Here is a 24,831-nt window from a genome sequence, read left to right as displayed (position 1 = left end):
CCTGAAAGCCCCACCCCCCCATGACAGTAACCAGTGTAGCTTTGCTGGAGTTGGGGGGAATGTGGATCAGGGCGGGGTATATGGATGGTGAGAGAGGGGAGACAGCATACCAAGACAAATCTTCAAGAAGTTTGGTTATGAAAGGAGGGCTTAAGTAGAGAAACATACTCTTAGAGGATGAGAGATCAAGAGTGGGATGTTTGGGATAAGAAATAACTAGTGTGTTTAGAAACTCTCAAAATGGTCACTGGAGAGTGAGAGATTAGGTCTTGGCTTTTGTGTTACTTTTCATAATGATGAGAACTTATAATTGTGTAACTCTTCACAGTTTACCAAGTGTTATCACACACACTGTCTCAGCTTTACAGCCATGCTATGAGGTATGTAGCAGCCCTGAGTTAGAGGTGAGGCACTCGGTGACAAGCTCAAGGTCACAGCCAGAAAGGATGGGGGCCAGGCCCCTGTGCCCATGCTGTGCTCCTGGGCCCACCCCCAAGGCCCCTCCCTGTCCACAGCAGTACTGTCCCAGGGGACTGGCACCAGACTTGGACAGCATGAACAAAGTATAGATTGTGCCCTGCCAAGGTCTCTCAGGCAGATTTTCCAGTTGCCACCCAGCCAATCACTTCTGCCTACTGGCCCAGCTTTGATATTATGAAGTCACAGCTACTTTTCAACAGCATGGGACACTGTCCCACTCCCTGATCCCATTTAACTCAGCCTCAAAGCCTCTTGAATTTCTGGAAGAAACCAGCAATCTCTGGCAAGTGTCAGAGAGAGGAAACGTGAAATTTCACATCCCTCATGTCCAGCACCCCCAAGCTTATCAACATGGGGACTGCCACCCAGAGGGACTGTGGGTGGGTTAGTGACTGTGGCCAACCTCTGGACCTCAGTCTCCACGTTTGCAAAATCCTGGTCTGTCATGAGGATACAATGAGACAGTGAAGTGTACAGTGCTCAGAAAGGTACTTGGCCTGTGGCGACGACCCTATTCACGCTGCATGTGATTATTTATATTTATCCATCTATTCACTCACTTATTTCTGCCTTGGACAGATACTCGTTGAGCACCTTCTCTATGCCAACCATTGCTCTAGGCTCAGCAAGTGCAGAGATGTATCCACATGCTTCCCGGGCTCAAGAAGCATATGTTTTAATGAAGGGAAGTGATGTTGGAACACAAACAACTCTGCCCTCATAGGAATAAGTGAGGCACAGAACATTGCTTATCCAGAGAAGAGATCACATTCAGCCAAGAGGTGGTCAGTGGGGGCAGACTTCATGGGAGGGCAGGAGGGTAGGGAGACCATCCCCTGTGGAAGGGGGTGTCTGCAGCTGAGCAGTCATAGAAGCTGGAAAAGGCAGAGCCTATTCGAGGGCGGGGGATGGTGAGGAACCCAACAGGAGCATCTGCTCCATGGAGAAGAGGGAGGGGACACGCCTGATTATCTTAGGAGAGGATTGTAAGAGGTTCAAATGTCAGTCCAGCAGACCCAGTAGAGGGCAGCCTGGGTGGAGGGAGGAGTGGCAACTCTGTGCATTTACCTCTGGCCTTGTGTCATGGCTTGTCAAGAAGCCTACCCAGGAGCTGTTGGTTTGGCTTTGCATCTATAGTCCCATAGGGGTGGCGGCAGGAGAGAAGGGGCCAGAGTGTTGGGATTCATCCCAGGCCACCAGTTAGGTTTAGGCAGGACTCTATGGCATGTGCTCACTCTGTAGCAGATGGAGGAATTTGAACCAGCCTGGCAATCCCACCCCAGTACCCCCTAGGCAGTGCCCTGGAACTAGCGCCTCCAAGTTCTTCAAAGAAAAGAGGATCTAGGGCCACCACCATGGGAGTAGGAACCTTGTGTGCACAGCTGCCACCCCAGATTCAGGGCAAGAGGACTGGCTTCCACTATGTGCAGAGCCATGCCCCTGCCACCCCATGGCCACATTTGTCAACACATTTTGTGACCCTCTGAGTTAGTCTGTCTCTCACTTTGCAGAAGAGAAACCCAGAGGGGAACCAACCTAGGGTTACAAAACTAATCTGGGGAAAAGTCAAGACCTGCAAGAAGTAAATGAAATCAAGGATGAGAACATGCTTTGTAAAGTGCTGTAGCAAAGTAGCCTATTATCTCCCCTTTGACATGTAGTTCTTGGGCATTTCTCATGGTCACTACTTTGGGGGCCGCCACCAGAAAAAGAAATCAGAGGACCAGGAGTGTAGATATGGTGGGTGGAAGGAACACAGGATTTAGAGCCTGGAGACAGAAGCCCAGCCCTGCCACGTACCAGCTATGTAACCTTGGACAGCTCACCGCCTCCCTGACCCTCAGTTTCCTTTTCTAGAAAAATGCTTCATCAACCCTCTTTCTGTGGGGCTCAAGTGAGACCATTCTTCTGATAGTACCCTTAACAAACCCAGCACTCTAGGGCCATGGTGTCTTGTGAGGAGCAGCAGAGATGGTAGCAACCAGAAGACCTGGAGGCTTGGAGGACTCGTGGGTAGCACCCAAGGTATTTTCTGTCCCTGGGGGCTGGAGCCAGCTGCTGATGGTGCTGAAACCCGAGTGTTCTGTCTCTCCTGCCCAGACATGTCCCATGGGTCATGCCATGCCCTCAACTCACGGCCCTCAGACACTGTTCATCAAGGCATCTGAGGCACGACCTTCCATCACCGGGTGCTGACTCAGCGCCCACTGAGCTCTGTGCTTTCACACACTGTGGGTGCCAGAAGGCGCCTGGCCAGTTGCTCAGCACTCCCCAAACTTCACTGGCTCTGCATCTCGGTGATGAAGGAGAGGGCCAAGTTGGACCAGTTTCAGGAAAGCAAGAAGTGATTTCTCTCAAAGACCTTGGAGAGGTCTTTCCGCCCACCCCATCCCCACCCCCAAAGTGTTCTCAGCCAGGACAGCCGGAGGCCTTCAGCTGAACGTCACGCGGGATGTACACACTTAGGTTAAAACAAAGGCAGGAGGCCAGGACTAATGGATGGACATTGGCCGGGTTCTTTTGGAGAGCCTGGCAAGCTGGTGTTCTCTAGAGGCAGGAGGAGACCTTCAGACATTCATGACCACACTGTCTGAGGGTGACCTTGGACATGGTACTTTCTCCAGATGGAAAGGCAGTGGGAAGAAACTGACTGTGGGACACTTAAGCCTTTATGACTCCAACCTAGACTCTGAGATTCCATTCATTTGATCATTCAACAAGTTTTTACTGAGCACGTATTTTGTGCCAGGCTCTGTGGTAGGGCCTGGGGAACGAAACAGACAAAAAGTTCTGCCCTCGTGGAGCTGATATTCTAGTGGGATCAATCATAGAAGGGAGAGCTAAACAAAAAGACAAGGGAATTATCTGCTGCTGGTAAAAGCTTTGGGGGAAGAGCAGGAACGAAGGATAAGGAGCGGGGGTGAGGTGGGGGGCAGTGCTTGCAGGTTTCAGGCCTGTGGCCAGGAAGACTTTACTGAGAAGCAACAATAGAGGCAGGTCCTGAACTTGGTGACAGAGGGAAACAGTCCTGTGGCTCTCTGGAGGAAGTGCATCATGGGCAGGGGCAACAGCAAGTGCAAAGTCCCTGAGGCAAGAACATGCCTGGGCCTTCGGTATAGCCTGAAGGCTGTGTGGCTGCAGGAGAATGAGATGAGATGAGGACAGATGAGCATTTTAATCTTTCATATTGAGTTCCTTAGAAAAAGAGCTGCAGGGCACCTGATGGCTCATTCTTGGTTAAGTGGCTGCCTACGGCTCAGGTCATAATCCCAGAGTCCTAGAATCGAGCCCTATGAGGGCCCCCTGCTCGGCAGGGTGTCTACTTCTCCCTCTGCTGCTGCCCCTCCTCCCCCTTGTGCACTCTGGCGTGTTCTCTCTCTCTCTCTCTCTCTCCCCCTCTCTCTCTCCCTCCCTCTCTCTCCCATCACCCAAATAAATAAATAAAATCTTTTAAAAGAAAAAGAGCTCCAGCAGGTCCACCCTCTGGCTTTAGATGTGTTCATAATCTTTACCCATCTGAGATGCTCATCTCATGCTACTGTTTAAATGCTGGGACTCTTGTCAGGAGAGACTCATTCCACACCTCAGCAACAAAGCCTCTGCTCCTCTGGGACTCATTTGCACAGAAAGAGCCTGGGTCCAAGTCCTAGCACCTGACATTTGACTAGTTGTGTTACCATGGGGAAGGGCACTCAGTCTCCGTTTCCCCGATGAAGCTCATCAGTTGTCTCATCTGCAAAATGGGTTAATAATACAGCTTCCCAAGCCACCTCACGTGTTTATTAGATTTAAATTAGTGAGATCATAAACATGAAAGTGCTTTGACATTGAAATGGCCAAGGTAGATGTAGGGGAGTGGTCATTCTCTTCAGGGAAGCCTGTGGTAAGGGGCTTGTCGCTGGCTCCCCCTGTGCCACTGCTTCTTATATTGCGTCCCAGGTGGGCCCAGTTGACTCTTATTTTGAGTGAGTCTGTATCTGAATCAGGGATACCCACCAAACACCCAGGGACCCCTGAGGCGAGGGTTTCCCCGGGATGCCTCAGGGCTGAACTGCCCCACTGTAGACCTGCCCCGGAGGATTCTAAGCCCCATTGTTGGGCAGGAGGACACCAGGTGAACTCAGCTGCTCCTCCTCAACACCCCCACCCCTTCCTCCTGCAGGTACAACGGCCCCAACCTGGTGCTGAAGTATGACCGGACTCAAAAGCGACTGGTGAACATTGCAGTGGATGAGCGCAGCTCCCCCTACTATGCGCTGCGGGACCGGCAGGGGAATGCTATTGGGGTCACAGCCTGCGACATTGATGGGGATGGCCGTGAGGAGATCTACTTCCTCAACACCAATAATGCCTTCTCAGGTAAGGGGTTGGGGCCTTGGGCCTCTTCCTGCTTCCCACTCTTTTCCTCCCAGCACCAGCTCGGGGGAGGGGCTCCCCCCCAGGCATAGGCCCCTGCTGCCTCCAGGAGCTTGCTCTGGCCTAGCAGAGACCCCATCACTACCCGTCCAGGAGCGCCCCTCATCTCCCTCAGACTTTCTGCCGTGTTCACCTCCCACTCTGAGCAGCACCCGCCCCCGCTTCCACGCCCGCCCCCCTCCACTGCTCCTGCCATGGCTCAGCCACTCAGCACTTCTCACTGGACAGATGGTCCCCTGGAATCACCCTCCATGCTGCTTCTAGAGGACCTTTCAGAATGCTCTGAAATCCTTCAAGGGCCCCCCACAGCTTTTAGCTGAGCTCATTTATTCACTCTACAAATTCCTGCTGAGCTACTCCAAACCAGACTAGAGATGCTAGATGCTGGGGAAACAACTTGGAAGCAGAAAGACCTTCAGTTCACAGAGCCTTTCTCAGCCTAGAGTGTCTCAGCCGACTTACCTGGGGGTCTTGTGTAAATGCACATTCTGACTCAATGGGTCTGGGTGCAGCCCAGGATCCTGCATTGCTTTCACACTATAATGCTGTTGCTGACCCAGGGACCACCTACCAACGAATGGCTGAGGAACATTGATGTCCAGAAGACTAAAGAACAGTAAGGATACTGATAACAGCTAACTTGAGTAGCACTGACTGTGTGCCAGGCTTGGGTCTAAGCACTTTACGTTATCTCATGTAAGCCTCACAGCAGCTCACTCAGGTTGGTCTTCGGCATCCCCCTTTAGAGTTGAGAAAATTGAGGGACAGAGGTCACATGACTGGCATAAGGTTACATACCTTTTAAGTCCCAGGACTCACACCCAGGGGTCTGATTCTACATCCATCCTTTAATAATGATACCCCATGGCCAGGGCGCCTTGGTGGCTCAGTCAGTTAAGCATCTGACTGCGGCTCAGGTCATGATCTCAGGGTCCTGGGACAGAGCACCTGTGTCAGGCTTTCTGCTCAGCAGGGAGCCTGCTTCTCCCTCTGCCCTTCCCCCTGCTCATGCTTTCTTTCTCTCTCTCAAATGAACAAATAAAATCTTTAAAAGAAAGAGAGTTTCCATGGCCTTACTCAATCCAGTGTCCTCAGGGCCTCGTGAAGAGCCTGGCTCATAGCAAGTCCTCAGTGCTGCACAAGTTGGCAGCTGTGTTCTTGGGCTAAAGATCAAGGTGGTTGCCAAACCCTGACTCTCATATTCTCTCAAGCCCGAGCTCAGCCCACTAGAATGAAGTCCACTCCCATGGAGCCATAACATCTGCAGGGAAGTCCCAGGCCATGGTGTCTTCCTGAAACATGCAGAGCCTCACGTCTCTGAGGCCAGGTGGGACATGCACTGGACTCTTCCAGATGGCAGCGTCCTCTTGGGTTGGTCTAGACAATGCCCTGTGGTTCAGACCTGTGTATTCATCATCCCAGACCCTTCCAGTCTCCCAAAGGTAGGGGATTGCCTAGCTGTGGGGATCGCCTTCCCTGCCTCTTCCCCAGCCCCAGCACACACACACTGGCTTTCTCTGGGCCCATAAAGTTCCCCTACTGGTTTTTGAGGCCAGGCCAGGATCTAGCCCCTAGACTGCCCCTGATGTTAAGCCCTGCCAGTGGCATGAATGGGAGGGGAAGGGGTTGGGGCCTGTGCCAGAGGCAGGGGCAGGCGGGGCTGACTGGCTGGCAGCCAGCCTTGTGCAGCCAAGAAACAATGAGCCACAGCCCGGAGTGGTGTTTTATGGGTTTTCATCTCATCTTGCCACCAAGTGAGGCCTGAGAGATAGTAATTATCCCTACACAAATATCAGGGCATGATTACCCAGCTGGATTTACTACCCTCTCTCCAACTAAGCCAAGATTGGATTAGGACACAATTAATTGATGGGCTGATCAACCCTTTAAGTTGAAGGTCAGGAGGGGAGCAGCAGCAACGGACAGCCATGGAAGAGGTGAGTCCCCAGGAAGATGCAGTGGGGCAGGGAAGCAGAAATGGGAAGAACTGTGGAAGGTGGGTGATGTCTCACATAGGCCCAGCAGGCAGGATGCCAGAGGAAGGGGACAGATTCTCCTCCCTATTCACCAAGCACAGAGCACCTGGGAGGAGCTGGTCAGGTGGTTCTGAGGCTGTAGCCCCTCCCATGTCCTCGGAGCCTTCTGCTGGGAATCCTAGAGCAGAGTGCTCAGCGAGAGCTACACATTAGAATTTCCTGGGGAGCTTTTATCCCTCCCACTTCCCATGGTGTACCCCAATCCAGGCCAATCCAGACCTCTGGGGGTAGAACCCAGTTACCCAGATTATAAAGCTTTCCAAGTGATTCCCCATGTGCTGTCAAAGCTACCCACCCGCCAGCAATCATGTTGATTCCCTGCTCGGCCTGGCCTAACCTACCCAAAGCTCCTGTTGTTCACAGATGTATTCATTCACTGGACAGATATTTACTGAGCAACTACTGTGTGCCAGGCACTATTCTAGGCTCTGAGGATGCCCCATGAATGAAGCAGACAAAAATCTTGCCCTCCTGAAATTTATACTGTATCCTCAATGCAGCCTGAGATTTCTCAAGGCACCTAATTCTCCTGGACTCTAAGCTCCGTGAGAGCAAAGTCCCTATACTGGTGCCTCCAACCCAGGTAGACTTTGAACATCCTGAGAGCACCATCAAAAACTTGGTAAATAAATCCAGGAAGAACAGACAAGGCATGAGCCATTAGGCCAGAGAGAAGTTTTGCCAGCCAAGCGAAAACAAGGGGAAGCAGGCAATGTGGAGCTCTCCACCAACTCCGCCCCCCACCCCCGAAAAGGTCCTGGGCTTCTTGGGTTTCAGGGCACAAATGTTCATCTAGGAGAGGCTAGACCTGGGCCCCCAGTGCTGGGGAAGGGCAACAGGGCCCAGAAGCCTCAGTTCCAGGCATGCACCTCCTGGTGACCTTCTGTGGGTTCGAGGGATGTCTGTGGGTTTGAGTTAATTTTTCAGTCCAGTGATTCAATTGATTCATCGACAGTGGGCATGGTGTAGAGCTGGGACATTTGTGCAATGTCAGCACTTCCTTGGGTCCAGCTGGCACAACGCTTAGCCACTGCCATGCTGCCTACCATGGGGAACCTGAGATCCCCTCCAGGAGCCCTGCCAGCCCGCACTGCTTGTGGCATGTGCCTGGGGGCTCCTTCAGCCTGTGCTGGAGCATTGGAGAGACCTGTGCAAGGATGGCCCCATCCTCTTCCTCAGCCAGCCTTTGGGATAGCAACATTAGAATCTCTGGAAGGGGGTTGAGACCCTGCATCCTGGCAGTAGGAATTAGTTTGTACAACCCTGAGATCTGCACCTTACTCACTGGGTATTCCTTGTAGAATGTGAAAAATCACATCAACTTCATAAGCCCGACTCCCTCGAGTGGCTCTACCAGGGCCTACAACATTCCTCCTTGATGTGAGCCTGGTTGCTTTTCTGACCTCATTGCCTACTCACTTCCTCTTGCTCACCGTGTTCCCACCTGAGGCCTTCATACTTGCTGTTACCTCTGCCTGAAATGCTTTTCCCACCACTGTTTTCAGGGCTTACTCCTTCCCTTCATTCAGGCTCATCCTCAGATGGGGTATTGCCTGAAAACCTTAAAACCATACCCCTATCTCTCTCTGGCCTTACTTTGCTTCATTTCTCTCCATAGCACTCAGTGCTCTCTGAAAGTATGTTGTGTTATGTTATGTTATGTTATGTTATGTTATGTTATGTTATGTTAAAGTGTGTTCATCTATTCTGCTCTTCTACTCAGCTCCATAGGGATAAAAACTTGGTCTTGTTTGTTGCTGTATCTCCAAGACCACTTAATCTCACTTAATAAACATTTAACACATATATTTGAATGAACAACTGAGACTCCGAATGAAAAGCACTTACAATGGTATCTAGGACTTAGTAAGTGCTCTCCAAGCAGTAGCTGTTAGAATCCAGCAGCGTGAAGAAAGCCAGAGCCTTTAGAAGTGTCCTGGGCAGAGGGGCCAGGCCCCCCTCCTGGCCCATGGGGGAGAGAGACTCTAGCAACAGTAACAGAAAAGGACCATCATGTAAACAAGATATTACCCAGAAGAGAGGACCAGGGGGGCCTGGATCAAGGATTAAGAATTGGAAAATAGGGGATCCCTGGGTTGCTCAACAGTTTAGCACCTGCCTTCAGCCCAGGGTGTGATCCTGGAGTCCCAGGATCGAGTCCCACATCAGGCTCCCTGCATGGGGCCTGCTTCTCCCTCTGCCCATCTCTGCCTCTCTCTCTCTCTCTCTCTCTGCATCTGTCATGAATAAATAAAAAGAATCTTTAAAAAAAATAAGAATTGGAAAATAGGTAGGGGGGGGGGGGAACAGAGGAAAATTGACCACAATCCCAAGAAAGCCTGGGCCATCAAAGCTAGCTTATGGCTTAACTGACATGGAAAACTATAAGCCAGTGTGGTTCAGGCAACACATTACTTGGTGAAAACCAGGAAGGAGAGTGTGTAGGACAAAGGGGAATAAGAGGCTGGTTCCAGCACCTCCCTCAACATCCAAGAACCGGGGACTTCCTGCAGCTCCCAATCAGAGCCCATGCCCCCTAGGGGTCCAGTGCTGGCCACACCAGCCGCTGTGGCCCTGAGCTCTCCTGCCTATGTGATCTGGGGTCATGGTGGCATGGGTAGGAGATGGGTCAGCAGGAATTGGGAGCCCCACCACTATATCATGTTTACTCCATTCAAAAGAACAAGTCATCGATAATCTACCTTCAATCTACATATGCTTCCCTCCTTTTCTACACTAATAGTAGCATACTCTACTCACGTTGCTGCTCCTTGCTTGTTTTGTTTAACAACCAATTTTGGATGTTATGTCATAGCAGCACACAGACTGCTTGCTCATTCTTTTGATGGTTGTATTGTACTCCATTGTGTTGATTTACAGTTCACCAAATTGGTCCTCTGTTGATGACCATTGAGATGGTTTGCTATTTTCTGCTCCTATACAAGCAGTGCCACCAAATGTATAAGCTTGTACAGCATGCCACTGTCCACAATTGCAGGCATATCTGGGAGGGGTGTTCATATTTAGAAAAGAATTGCTGGGTCAGAGGAATATATGTGTGTGGATTTGATAGGCGTTGCCAAATCACCCTTTACACGAACAGTCCATATGATGCTCCCATTGACCCTGAAGCGAGTAAGCATCTCTCAACACAATGTGCCATAATTTTTTTAAATATTTGCCAATATGATAGGAAAAAATTGATACCTAAGTGTAGGCTTAATTTTCATTTTTCTCAAAACAAGTGAGGCTGAGCATATGTTTATATATTTGAATCTCTTATCTGCTCACTGCCTTTGCCCAGTTTTTCTATTGATTATTGGCTTTTTTCTTATTGATTTGTAACACCTCTTTATAAATTAGGGAAATTAGTCCTCTGTCTGTAATGCATGTTGCAAATAGTTTCCCCTTGTTTGTCATTTGTGTTTTGTCTTTGTTCATCATGGGATTTGCAATGCAGAAAATTTTTATTTTTATGAACTTGGATTTATCAACTCTTTTCACTGATGGCTTCTGAGCTCTGTGTCAACCTTAGGCCATTGGCAGGGGCTTCTGTACCCTCTCAGAGAGGAGGGGTCAGTCACTGTGCCAAAAAAGAAAGGCAGTTGGGGGCATGTTGCACTTCCAGCTTCTGCCCACACAACAGTTGAGCCATCTGCTCTTGAGAGTATACCCCTGGTCCAGCAGCTCCCTCACCCAGGCCAGTCCAGCTACACCCAGACACTGTGCATCTTGCTACTCAAAGTGTGTTCTATGGGCCAGCAGCATCAGCAACAGCTAGAAGCTGTTCTAAAATGCGGAATCTCAGGCCCCACCCCAGACCTACCAGACCAGAATCTGCACTTTAACAGGATGTCCATGACTTCCAATGCCTGGAAAAGCCTGAGCCACACTGTGCTGAATCTCTACCTTCTCTCCCAGTCAGTTTCCAGGTGCTTCTAAGTCCCAGCCATGCTTCTCTTAGATGTAGTGTTCTGATTTTCAGCTCACCTGGCCTGGCCCCATGTGGAAAGACAAGTTAATGACCTGTCCAGATTTCCTGCCCCCCACCCCTAAAAGGCTTCTCTTACGTGTGACCCCATAAGAAGCAAGGATGGATGAGGCTATCAAAGCAGCCCCATAAATGGTATGGGGCCCCAAAGGCTATTTTCTCAGTCCTTACACAGAACACGTTTCCTTAGGAGCCAGGGACTCAGTTGCCCTCCACCAGCCCCCACTCCAGCTCTTTAATACAGAGTTGGGTGGGGAACGCTTTGCAGTCAGATCATAGTTTAAAGTTCAGCTTTGCCACTTAATACCAACTGTGCAACCTCAGGCAAATGACTTGACCCTCAGAGTCTCAATTTCTCTCTGTAAAATGATGAAACTGTCTTCCTGACATGACCCTGGAGAGGACTAAGTGAGCACATGTGAGTGAAGCACCTGGCAGAGGTTGGTCAGATTTCCATCTTCATCCTGGGATGGAAGGATGAAGACTTGGGTCAGAAATTATATTAGGGTCAGGAGGGAGTCTGGGTTCCTTCTTCATTGAAATATCCTGAACTATTTCTTTCTTCCTCTGGGGCCATCACTGCTTTTCTGAGTTTCCATTAACTAAGTCTTATAAAGCATTTCAAACTCAATGTCAGTTTATATAGTAGTTCATTGAGGACCTGAAGTGGTCATGCCCTGTCATCCCCGGATGATGATGGTGGTGGTGGTGTTAATGGTGATGATGGTCATGATGGTGAGGATGGTGGTGGTGGTGATGGTCATGATGGTGAGGACTGTGAGGGTGGTCATGATGATGGTGATGGTGATGGTGATGAGGATGGTGGTAATGATGATGATATTGTTTTTATTATTTATTAAACTTATCATGCCATATAATATTCTAAGTACTTCACATGAATTATAGAATTCTCACAACAGCCTGATGAATAGGTAGCCATTCTCATGATCCTGTTTTACAAATAAGGACAAGTTTGTGACTTGCCCAAGATCAGCCTAGGCTGGCCCACTCCTTAACCCTGCTGTTTGGCAGTAATCTCTTTACATTATTTTGGAGTTTGGAGGCAGAGACCTCTTCCCTGCCACACACTTGTTCACTCTTCTCTCTGCCCTTATACCAGACCGCAAGTCATTTCATCTCCCCGAGGTGGCAGCAGCCTGTGGGGGAGGAGGCACTCAGGCCAATGAAGGAAGGAAGAGCCCTTTATGACCCGAACACCCTCGCAGTGGCTCCAAGTTACTCTCTGGAGGCAGCTTGATATGGATGGGATGACGGGATAGCAAACTGAGGGCCATCTGCTAGATTGACACTGATGCCTTGATGTGAACCTTCCCTTCGGTCTGATGATTCTTCCAACGTCTGCCCCTTCTTCCTCCTACAACTGAATGAGGCTGCTCCAGGGACACATCGTTTCCCCTCCACCCCAGCTCCAGCCTCTCTGCTCTGCACCCTGCTGTCCTTCGTGCCCAGCGACCTCTTGGTCGCTCTGTCTTCTCAGCCACTTTGTGACCCTATCACATGCAAACGGTGTGAAGCCAGGTTTCTGCTCCTGCTCCCAGCTGGCCCAGTGTCCCTGCCTCAGTCACTGTCCCACTCTGACCCCTTACACCCACCCAATCCCCCCTGCCCTTCCTGCACCAGCCTCCTGAATCCCATGCTTCCTCCTACTCCTACAATCATCACAGAAGTGGCCACCTTTTCTCCCTTACCAGACCACCCCTCACTCCACTGCCAGATTAATGTTCTGGAAACAGTATCTTCCCCAGATCAGAACCACGAGGTCCCCTTCTGCCCTCAGTCCTGGAATTAGTGGGTCTCTCCTGCCCTGCCACACTTCTTCCTCCTCAACCTCCACAAATTCTTCTCTCTGGGCAAACATGTAGGCTCTGTGTCTCTGTCTATGCCCCCTGCCTGCCTGGAGCACCCCCCTCCCCTCTCCCAGCCTAAGCTGCAGAGTGCACCACTCAGAAGCACAGGCCTTGAATCTGTCTCCACCACATACTAGCTTTGTGACCCTGGGCACCTGACTAACCTGTCTGCCCCCTCAATTTCTCCATCTGTAAAATGGGGCTGCACCACCTCTCAAGGCAGCTGTGGGCCTTAGGTGAGATGATGTTTATTAAAGAGAAGCTTCATGCAGAGCCTGAAGTCCTCTAGAAACAGGAGTCCAGGTTCAGGTGCCTCCTTCATCATGAAGCCCTCCATGATCACTGTGATCTTCCGTCCTGATTTCATGGCATCTCCGGGACGTATCCTCCTGTCTTTACCCCTCAGAGCTCTGCTAGCTGCGGGGTCTTAGGCAGCTCCCTTGTCTCTTGTGTCTCAGATCCTTCATCTGTAAACTGGTCAGGAAAGTAGTACCCAGCTCAGGGGTTGTGGTGACGGTCAATGAATAAAGGGGTGTGAAATGCCTGGCACACGCGTGAATATATGTGAAGTGCTGCAGAAATGTTAAGTAAAGTTAGTTTCACTGTAGTCCTGTGGCATCTCCTCTACCTATCCATCCTGTTGTTGAATGGACTATAGGTGCCCTGAATCAGCAACTGAGACCCCTACTTCCCAGTGGATCTCCTACTGCCCCTGACACCTGCAGGGCATGGCAGATGCTCATCCTCGCCTACTGGGCCTTCCCAACTGGCCACCCGGCAGCAAATGCCAGTTCTACTGGACTCCGAGACCTTCAAGTCTCCTTAAATGCCAAGATGCCAAAGTCTCAGGATGGGAATCGGAGTCCTCAGACACACTTCTCATGAGAACTGTGACCCCTAGAGCACCCCTGCCCTGCTCACAAACCCCCTTATGTTTCTCCCAGGCCTCTGCCCTCTCAGTCTCCCCCAGGGGGCTCAGGAGAGCCCCTCTCTCCTGCAACTAACAGCCTCTCCTCTCCTGAGCAACTGCCCCCTGACTTGGTGTGGGACCCCAGGGCAGAGTGCAGCTACAAGGAGCCAAAAGGCGAGATTACACGCCGACAGGCTGGGGGCCAGTGCTTGGGCAGTGACTACCCGTGCCATCGACCCAGACAGCTCGCTGTTTATCTGTCTTCCTGACACACCTAATTACCCAGGTTGCAGCTGCCAGAGCGTGTGCTCTTCCTAAATCAAGGGCTCCTGTCTCTCCTCACCCAGGCTCCCAGGCCTCCGGGCCTCTGCCTGCAGAGGGGTTGCCATTGATTTTGCCGTTCCCATTTATGATCTACAAGGCTCTGCATCACTGTTGCACATTTTACCTTAATTAGTTTATTCTTCTGGGTGTCCCTGGTCAGCTCAGAAGCCAGGAGGTGGAACAGGGGAAGAGGCTAACAGCATATGGCACCCTGACCCCTCTGGCCACGAAGCCCAGAGCATGGCTGGACAGCACCACCCCAAAACGCAACTTGCTAAGAACAGTGCCAGTTTGGCAGGATGCTAATAGGTGAGCTGCAAAAAGGGGCTCATAGCCAGCTGTGTTTGGGACAGGCTGGATTAAATAAGATTAAGCAGGTAATTTATTGCAGGACTTGTCAAAGTTTTAATAGATGGATATTCATTGGGAATCTCGAAGAAGGGCATGAAAGGTGTGGTCTTTCCCGAACTCAGATGATCATAGCATCTTTTCTCCAGGCAGCTCACAGAGACCAGGGGTCCATAAAGCACACTCTGGGAAATGTTTATCTTGGGGGAGCAGGAGGAATTGGAGGTGAGGAGGCAAACAGAGGAACAGAGTCCCCCTGGGCCTGTTTGCTCCTCTTGTCTGTCTCACTGAGGCAGGAACTCAGATGCATGAGAAATTTCTCCCGAATTTTTGCAAATTCTTGCAAGTGGAGGGCCCATTGAGCTCTGCAGATCCCCAGCTGCTGGCAGCTACTTTCTCACACTGGCCCATGCTTTGCCAAAAGTTAACATCAGTATTGTAGCGGGGGCTGGACTGGCTGGAGGACCCTCTACAGGAGCCCTGGTCTGACAGAGAAGGGCGAGGGTCACTTGCTACGGGTGGCAGCTAGAGACCCCAATGCTGGCAAGGCCACCTTCAAAGGTCCCCCAAGCACTAGGAAAGGATGATGAAGCCTCCATTGCTTGGAGAACATCCGTAAGCATGGCAGTCCAGCCCCACGGTCTCTGTTCTGCAGTCCTAGAATCCAAAACACTCTGAAAGCCTCAGGTGCTTTTTTTAAGTTTGTGGGAAAATGAATTGATAGCAAAACCTGTCCTGGGCTGACGCGAGCTATTTATAGGCTTTATTTATCCCACTCAGTGTGAATATTCATATATTTTACTGCAGAAATATTAATGTGTTTAATTACAGGGTGCGGCCCCATCCCTCCTGGGGGTGTTATGTAATAAACGGTGTGTGCACTGTGTTACCTTTCTAAAATGTGAAAGAACAAAATCTAAATTTCTAAATACATCTGGCCCCCGAGGATGGTGAGGAGGCGCTGTGGCCTGGAGGGGTGTGGGGCTGCCATGAGCAAAGCCCAACGTGGGCCAGGGCTTCAGTGCATTCTCTCCTAGAATCCCCACAGCCACATGTGAGGGAGGAGGCACAGCTGTTCCCCTGATGCCCAGGCGAGGAAACCAAGGCTGGAGAGGATAAAGAATGAGCAAGGCCCCGAGCTAATGGGAGTCGGCAGCTATGCTTCCAGCCAGACTCAGCTCCTCGGCTGCCCCAGTGGGCTTCCCTCGCAGGCCGCAGCAGCTCTGTGCCCTCTCCAGCTGCGGCTCCTCAGCCCAAGCCTCCACCTGCAGGCCTCCTGGATCTGCTTCCTGCTCTGCTCATGAAGGGCCTTTCCTTCCCCCAGGCGGGCCTCTGCACCCCTGGGAGGGCAGGCCAGGCAGGAGGGCTCTGCTCCACTTCCAGCTCCCTGGTGCCTGGTGAGGCTTTCTGAGGCCAACTCCAGACCTCACAGGCCATGCACCAGCCCTCATGGGTCCCTGTGGAGACCCCTCTTAGGAGAGTCCCACAGGAGACCAGTGGGAGAGCAAGGCCTTTTGGCCTCTCCTGGGGAGAGCCACCTGAGGGATCCCTTAAAACTGCCCTCCCCTAACCCGCTCCCACACTCCTTCTCAGCCATTCGTTTCACACACTGACTCTCACCAGACCCCTGCACTGTGGAGCTGATGTCCCTAAAGGACCCTGGAGAGTGCCCTATCTGTAACATGGGAATGACCACTGCTAATGCCCACCCTCTTTGAGGGGGCACCGTGCTAGGCCTTTCACGTATATCATCTCATGTATGCCTCACAGTAAACTGGATGTACTGATTACTGTCGTCTCATTTGCAGATAAGAAAACAAACTCAGAGATACTGAACAACCTCCCCAAAGTCAACAGCTAGCCCCTAGACATAGAATCTGGGTAGAACAAGGACCGGGCCTGGGGCTTGTTTATGCTAAGGTCTTAACCACTGCAGCATGCTGCTCCCTTCGCCTAAGCCGTGGCCTCTGCCCTGGGCCAGCCAGAGAGTCACATGCAGGGGTCTATCCCCAGATCCACTCCTTCCCCTGCTCACCTTCCTGGCTGCAGCTGCTCCTCTTGTGTGTTTCCTATGCCAGTCCTTGAGAGTAAAACAGGATTCCTCCTAAAATATGAATGCTCCGGGGCTCACATGAGCAAGAAATAAACTAGGGGTGATGACAGAGTGGAGAACTCTGCCTAAGTGGTCTTAGAAGGGTTTGAACCTCTGGCCACCAGAAGTTCTTCTCCACCTACCCAAAATAAAGTTTAGCCATGAGCGTGCTTCAGGATTCCACAGACCCCCCCGCAAATACATGTGGTATGTTGCGTGGTACGTGTGTGTGTGACTCCCTGAGCTGGCAGTCCTCAGCCTCCATTCGGTTCTGAAAGGGGTGGAGACCACTGCCGTCGAGGGCCTCCCAGGGCTGCTCAAACACTTTACCCCACCTGGGGGCTGACCCTACTGCCATCTGGATCCCCTGGGGATGGGCAACATGTCTGTCAGAGCTCCACTTCTTGCCCCTTCCTGGATCTGGACTTAGAACCCCACCTACCAACCAAGATCATTTCTTCTCAGACCCAAATGAGGTCCTATGATCCAGCAGAGAATGTAGGAGGCAGGTGCTGGAGAAAGAGACATTCTGGGTGGAGTTTGGGTGCTGAAATATTGGCAACCCCAGATCTCCTGTATATTGCAGGACCATGGTGCAAAATGTGAAACCCAGCTGTCCAGGGTCATCTCAGACACACTGTAGCAATAACATTTCTTCTGTGGCTCCTGAGGCATGGACTGGCCATTTTCATAAGCCAGTCTTTTCTCTCAAATGAAAATACCTGAGTGCCCCCAAATAGAGCCTCACCTGTTTAAGTGAGTGTTGTGGGGAGCACTCACTTTGCCGCAGATGATCCGACCACCTGTGGCAGGTGCCCCAACACATACATGCACACATGCCCACCACCCACCAGCCCTCCCTTCTCTCTCCAGGGGTGGCCACGTATACGGACAAGTTGTTCAAGTTCCGCAACAACCGGTGGGAAGACATCCTCAGTGATGAGGTCAACGTGGCCCGAGGTGTGGCCAGCCTCTTTGCCGGGCGCTCTGTGGCCTGTGTGGACAGGACGGTGAGTTCTGGGGCGCATGAGGGGCCTGGGGAAAAGAGAGGGGCACACAGTGATGTGAGAGCCAAGAGGGGAGCCAACAGGCAGACATCCCCCAGCGGACTGTGGCTGTCCAGGGCAAAGGCCAAAGCTGCACCATCACGGCAGTTCCCACGGGGCCTTGCACCTAGTAGGTGCTAGTGCAAGGTGAGTTATAATCTCCTTTCACATCCTTTCTCCCTTGAGGCTCTCCCAGCAACCAGTGAGGAAACTGGTCAGGGGTTGGCACCATCATGTCCATTGGGCAGAGGATGGCACCAAGGCCCAGCTTGGGACAGTGACTTGCCTGAGGACCCAAAAATAGATGAGCAGTATGACGAGGACAGTGAATCAGACTCTTCTAGGTCTAAACCTTGTACTCATTCATTGATTCAACCAACATTTTTGAAGTGCTTACTATGTGCCAGCCCTTGAGCCATAGGGCTCTTCCCTAAAATATTTGTGAAACAAATGAAGGCATGACAAAGAGGTTCATGAGTGGAGGGTGGCCCAAATGTCCAAGTACTCCAGTTAATCAGTAGCTCTGTTACTGCTTTCGTACCTGCTAGCCCACCCTACTGAAGGTGCCAACCCAAAGCAGGTAGAGAGGAAAGGCCCAGGGATAGGAGCAGGAGCAGCTGGAGCCACCTGCCCTATAGGGTGGCCCCAACGCAAGCTTGCAGCAGCCCCAGCCAGAGCTGGAAGCAGAGGCTTGCTGTGGAGGTGATTTATCCCTCCTGTCACCTGCTCCCCTACAGCCCCCTCCTTGGCGTTGGAGACTGTCATCAGTAAATCAGGGACCCAGCTGCTGCCTAGCTTCCATTCTGAGGGCAGGGGCAAGGGGCCGGGCTCATTTCAGGATTGAGATGGCACGGAGGGGATTGGGGATTCAGCGTGAATCTTCACAGCAGGGGCCTCCAGGCCTTGGGAGAAGGCAGGTGCCAGGTATAAATATTTATTTCTTAACAAGCTGGTGCTGGGAAAAGAAGCCAAGCTGGGCTGTGAAGCCACATTTAGCCCTGACCTGAATCTTTGCCACCTGGACTCCTGCCTGGTGGGAAGGAATGAGGAGGCAGTGGCTCTGTGAGTGGCCCCAAAGAATAAGAAGGGTATGCGGAATGCCAGGCCTGACCGCTGCTGGGAGCCTCTTCCCAGCCACTTCCTGCCTCGCTTCTGCTGAACCAAGGCTTCCCACCCTTGGCCAAGGTGGGAATCATCTCTGAGCTGGTGGCAGGGCCTGAAGGTTAATCACAAAGAGATGCACTCTTTGTCCTAACAAGGTCATCTGCACACCCACGCGTTTAACCACAGGACAAAGGCACCGTGTGAAATGCAAAAAAAAAAAAAAAAAGCTTTGGCACTCAGCAGCAGCAGCAGCACCGTAGGCAGGCACTTAGCAGCTTGCTCAGCCTCAGGGAACTAGAAAGAACCCCTACAGTCAGTCTGCCACCAGGAGAAGGGGCCGCTTTCTGGGTCCAGCCGCCATGGCCACCCCAGCAATCCCTGGGGTCTGAGAACTGGAGGGGAGAAGTAGGGCAAGGTCACGGCCACTCTGGAAACAGAGCCAGGAATGCTGTGCGGTATAGGAAACACAAAAGCAATCTCAACAATAATGACAGTTAACCTTAATGAACTAGCAACATGTCAAGCCCTGTGCTCAGTGGTTCCTATGCATTGTCCTACTGAATCTTCACAGTAGGCTGATGAGGTACCTGCTATCATTACCCCCGTTTTACAGATATGGAAACTAAGGCTTCTAGCAATTAAGCAACTTGACCCTGGTCACATAGTAAATGGCAGGAACTAGGCACTAGGAACTCAGCTAGGAACTGAGCCCTGCCTGCCTGAGAATGAGTCAGACACCTTTCTTTTTTTTTTTTTTTTTTAAATTTTTTCTTATTTATTTATGATAGTCACACAGAGAGATAGAGAGAGACAGAGAAACAGGCAGAGAGAGAAGCAGGCTCCATGCACCGGGAGCCCGACGTGGGATCCGATCCCGGGTCTCCAGGATCGCGCCCTGGGCCAAATGCAGGCGCTAAACCGCTGCGCCACCCAGGGATCCCCAGACACCTTTCTATCCCACAGCTACCCTGCCTCTTGGTGACCCAGTGTCAGACACAAATTTCTAACCACAGATTCTATTACAGTATTTACCCCACTCCATCTTCAGACCCACAGCCTCCACCTGAATGGAGCCTTTTAGTTTACCTGTTCCCAAAGTGTGGCCTCCAGACCAGCAGAACCAGCATTGTCAGAAATGCAGATTCTGGGGCACCCGGGTGGCACAGGAGGTTAAGTGTCCGCCTTCGTCTCGGATCATGATCCCGGGGTAGGGCCCACATTGGGCTCCCTGCTTAATGGGGAACCTACTTCTCCCTCTGCTTCTGTTCTCTCACTCACTGGGTCTCAAATAAACAACATCTTTTTAAAAAAGGAATGCATATTCTCAGGCCCAACCCCCACTCCACCCTCCAGACCTACTGAGTCTGAACCCGGGGTGGGGGCGGGGGGAAGGGCAGAAATCTGGGTTTGAACTGGCCCTGCAGGTGACGCTGGTGCAGGTAGAAGTTTGAGAGCCATCTTGCAGGTAAATGTTTCAAACTTACCATGTGCCCTTCCTGCCCTCTCTCCAGCAGCCCTCATTCTCTCTTGGCCCCAAACCTGGCACACTTGCCTGCCCTTTGTCTGCAGCTGCCTCATCACTCACTGACCTTTCTGGATCCAGCTCAAAGCCGATCTCTTACAAGAAGCATTCCCTGATCAATAATGATTATGCCTCATGTTTATATAGCATTTTTATCTTTTGGAGACCTTTCACATGTGTTGTCTGATTTCATCTTCTCAACAACCCTGCCAGGAAGCAAGGGGAATATGATTCCCCTTTAACACAGGAGGAGATGCAGCCAAAGGGAATGAAGAACCTGCACAAAAATAAAGAGCCACACAGAGGCAGAGCCTGAACTGGGCCCAGGCTAATATCCCTACACCAGTGGCTCTCCAGGTGGGGTTCCTGGGTCAACATCAGCCTCACCTGAGAACTTGTTAGAAATGCAAACTCTCAGGCCCCACGCCAGAGCTTCCAAATCAGAAACCCTGGGGATGAGACCCAGCATCTACAGTTTCAGAGGCTCACCAGGGGTGATTCTGATGGAGGCTGAAGGGGGATTCCCCTGCCCTGGGGAGCCTCTTCCTGGGCTCATCTCTACAACTGCCTCACTATCCCAGAGCGACTGTAGTCAAGGCCACCTGCAAATTTCTGCAACTGTAACACATCTATGTTTGTCAAGTTTTAATATCCCCATACATTGAAGAAAGGAACTAGGTATAATGGAATTTTATAAACATCCTAATTTCTAGCAGAGTGCCTTTCAGTTCATTTGGGCTTAATTGCCCATTTGTTGATGGGATTGCTAACAGCTGGTAGGGTCAGGCATGGGTACAGTGATGGCACACTTTCTCCTTTGGCCCCATTCAGTCTTTATCTGATCATTCCACACACATATGCTGAGCTCCTGAGACAAGCAGGCACCCCTCAGAGCTCTCTCCGGCTCCACCCCCGTCACGAAGCCGTGTTGTGAAACAGAGCATCTCAAACTTCATTTTGCACAGAGATCATGTGAGGGGGTCTTGTGAAAATGCAGCTTTGATGCAGCAAGTCTGGCGGAGGGGACAGGGGTTGGGGAGTCCCAGAGAGCGTCTATTTCTAACCTGCGCCCAGAGGACACTAATGCTCCAGGGCCAGGGTCCACTGGGTAACAAGATTCAGAAAACATAGGCTCCCAGGATGGATGGAGCCTCAGAAAACCAAAACACACGGGGCTTAGACATCTTTAGGGAATACCTTGTCTCCTTCTTCTCCAGCCTCAGCCCCTGACACGCCCTGCCTTGCATTTTATATCCCGGCAACACTGAACAAACTGCTTGTGGTTCCTCTGCATACATCATTCTCTGTATGACCTCTGCCTGAAAAGTTCTTGCCTCTACACTTCACCTAGCTGAGACTCCTTTCTCTTCTCGGGAAAGAAAACCTTTCTCGAACCTCCCCTGGTTCAGTGCTCTTCCTCTGGGAGCCCCTCTTCTGTATACCAGGAAATGCTGTACATGTTCTCTCCCTTTTTAAAAACATTTTAATTCCAGGGATGCCTGGTGGCTCAGTTGTTGAGCATCTGCCTTTGGCTCAGGTCATGATCCCAGGGTCCTAGGATCAAGTCCCGCATCGGGTTCCCTGCAAGGAGCCTGCTTCTCCCTCTGCCTATGTCTCTGCCCCCTCTCTCTGTGTCTCTCCTGAATAAGTCTTTTAAAAAATTTTAATTCCAGTTTAATTAACATTTTTAAATATTTTATTTCCAACATAGTTAACTTATATACTGTCTTAATCATATATATAATTGTACTATTGTTAACATGTCTGCATCCCCTCAGGAGACCAAGAGCTTCCTCGTTGGCCTCACCCACCAGTCAGTCAGACCCCAGTAGATCTTAGCTTCCCCCCAAAGAAAATGTCCCCACGGATGGGATAAAGCCAGTGATTGGTTAGGTGGGATGGGGGTTTCTGCTTATGGAGCCACCGGGGAGAAATAGAGGCCAGCCAAGAGAACCGAGGGCCAAGAGAGGGTGATGGAGCACACTTTGGTTGCGTGGAACTCAGCTGCTTTTCTCAGGTTGTTTTGTGTTTCTGACTTGCCTTTAAACAAGACTAGAAGCCACTGAAGAATGAAGGCATTGTCTTAGGGACATTCATAGCAGAGCACGTTGCATGTAGTTGGAGCTCAAGAAATATCTACTATCTGATTAATTGGAGGGGAATGATGAGAAGGATGAGAGGAAAGCTGGAAAACTGTTCAAATGTAGAAATCAGGTGGCTCTCTTGGGGGAAAGGAAGCATCCATTGAAGAAATGACACAGGTCTAATAACAGACAGAAAAGAACCATTCATCAGCAGGATTTCGGACTAGAGCAGGCAATGACTATAGCAACAAGAAGCTGGTGCTCAAGGCTTCTCCTGGATGCAAAGGAAAAAGATATTTGAGTGTTATAAAGGCAGAAGCAATATGCTATTTCTTTCTGGTAATGTGGGAAAACAGAGGGAGGGAATGGATGGAGGACCCCTTCCTATCCAAGCCTCCTGTGCCACCAAAATAGTGAAATGAGGGAACCCAGGGTGGGAGTTGGGGAGGGAGAGGACTCCAGAATTTGCTTGTCATCTTGGCTGGAGTGAGCTTGAATGGGAAAGAGAGAGAGAGAGAGACTGAGAATAATGGGAATTGGTAGATCAATCAATCAGCAAATATTTATTGAGCAGCTACCCTGGCTGGCAGCTGGAGAGAGCTCAGCTGGAGAGAGGCACATTAGAAAATTGTCTATAAAAAGGTGGTTGTGGGGGAGAGGGAGGATGTGTTCTTTGGAACAGGATAGAAGGAGAAGCAGGGCTGCTTTGTTGTAGGATGCCAGGGTGGGGGGTGGCGGGGGGAGCGTGTTGTGCAGTCTGTAGTCTCTGGGAATAGTACTTCTGGAGTTGGGCAGCACACAGCCTGCAAGACCATGCACACCTGACCCAGGGAAAAGCACCTGACTCATGAGAGACCTATGGTCCTACACGGGGAGGGGGAGAGCCACTTTCTGGGGAAAGACATCACAATGAGCACAGATGGGCCTGCTCACCCAACCCTCCTTCCCTTCCTCCTAGGGCTCCGGACGCTACTCTATCTATATCGCCAATTATGCCTACGGTAACGTGGGCCCTGATGCCCTCATTGAAATGGACCCCGAGGCCAGTGACCTCTCCCAGGGCATTCTGGCGCTCAGAGATGTGGCTGCTGAGGCTGGGGTCAGCAAATACACAGGTAGGCAGAGTGACACGGGGTGGCAGGCTGGGGTGCTGTGAGTTGGAAGGGTGGGAGTGGGGGGCAGTGCCTGGGGCTGCAAGGCTGAGTCTAGTTCATCAGAGACCACAGGACAGGGTGGGCTTGTGTCCCTGGGAAGGGGAGGATGAAGGCTTTATTCCATCCTACCACCCACAGGAGGCTCCTCCAACACTGCCTCTCCAAGGGTTGGCGAATATCTGGCAGGTGAGGGCTTTGGGGGACCCGTGGAGGACGTGGGACATAGAATGAGAACACCGTAACATCATCCTCTCCCTGGAACCTCTTGCCGCAGTCCCTGCTATAACCCAAATGATGGGTGAACAGGTTCTATAGGAGAAAACTGACAAATCACAAAGGCCAAGATTTAAAGCATTCTTTATTGCCAAACAGCAGATGAAATTATTTACTTATACATAAGCGGCCAGAAATGGAGTGCTAAATCCCTAAGCTTCAGCTGGGTCCTGTCTCGGATAACTGAGCTCAAAGAATTGTGTTCTTGTTCCAAAACCTCTCCATCCCTTTTTTTTGAAGCCATGCTCCCCCCACATCTCTCTGGATGGGGGACCTATTGTCAGAGTCTCTGACAGGGAGATCTTTCTAGGGAAGGCTGTTTTTCTAATTCTAGCACGGCTGCTGACTAAACTCTGATAATCTGCCAATAGACTGCTGATGGCAGAGCAATCCAGTTCCTGTTTTGGGTGCCAAAAATCAGGAAGCCAGAGCTGTACACAACAATGTCTCACGTGAACTTTGGCCTCCCTCACCCTGATCCTGTAATTTGGGCATAGAAATCCTCTTGCTGGTTGGCCTTCCCAGTATATCCATTCCAACTTGCACTACATACAGACTTCCAGAGTGGCAGCCCGCCCAAATCCAAATCCTGGGGCTGGAAGGATACCTGGTGGGGGGTCATTTGGACCATTACCCTGCCTCCGTACACCTGGGTGGTAGCACACTCTCAAAGCCCTACCTGGAAAGGGTTGTCACAGCCTCTCCTGAGTTTATGATGCCTTTCTCTAGCCAACTTTCCACCTCAGTGAAATGGGGAGATTGATGTTGACCTGTCTGACAAAGTTTGTGGGAACAAATGGCTAGACAGTAAAATAGTTTGCACAGCTCCAGCCCATCAAAGTGCTGGAGAGCGCCACACGTGAACATGCAGCCTCTCTGGCTGAGTGTCAGTAATAAACCATGCTTTCCTGGGAAAAGGAATAAACATCCAGGAGCTTCAGCCTAGATTTGTACAGTCAATTTTTCTGAATAGTTCCCAGTTCTGTGCATTGGGCTGGCTTGGCAATTAAGTACCTTGATCTGCAGGAGAAGGAGAGTGGGCCGGGGAGATGAAGCACTTGAAAATGATGAGCTGGGGGGAGGCAAGGTCTGGGAGAGAGGCTTATCCACTGAATAAAAGAATGCTAGAGGTTGCGACTGGGTTTGAGCATGAAGGGGAATTGTTCACACTGGCTGGGCTGGC

The 24,831-nt window shown here is 51.0% G+C and overlaps 1 protein-coding gene across 5 annotated transcripts in view; it reads left to right on the top strand.

Moving 5' to 3' along the window:
• The window catches only part of CRTAC1 (cartilage acidic protein 1), a 156,346-nt gene that overhangs the window by 76,239 nt on the left and 55,276 nt on the right, over positions 1–24,831 (top strand). For all 5 annotated transcript variants that reach the window (XM_035707804.2, XM_049103092.1, XM_035707802.2 and 2 more), the window contains exons 3-5: positions 4,643–4,839; positions 17,339–17,475; positions 23,180–23,336. In XM_035707804.2, coding sequence (XP_035563697.1) covers positions 4,643–4,839; positions 17,339–17,475; positions 23,180–23,336 — 491 coding nt within the window. The remainder of the gene's footprint in view (positions 1–4,642; positions 4,840–17,338; positions 17,476–23,179; positions 23,337–24,831) is intronic.

The sequence above is a fragment of the Canis lupus genome, chromosome 28 (genome assembly GCF_003254725.2).
Source record: "Canis lupus dingo isolate Sandy chromosome 28, ASM325472v2, whole genome shotgun sequence".
NCBI lineage: Eukaryota > Metazoa > Chordata > Mammalia > Carnivora > Canidae > Canis > Canis lupus.
The sequence above is the reverse complement of the archived record's forward strand: the minus strand, read 5'-3'. Positions and strand labels throughout refer to the sequence as shown.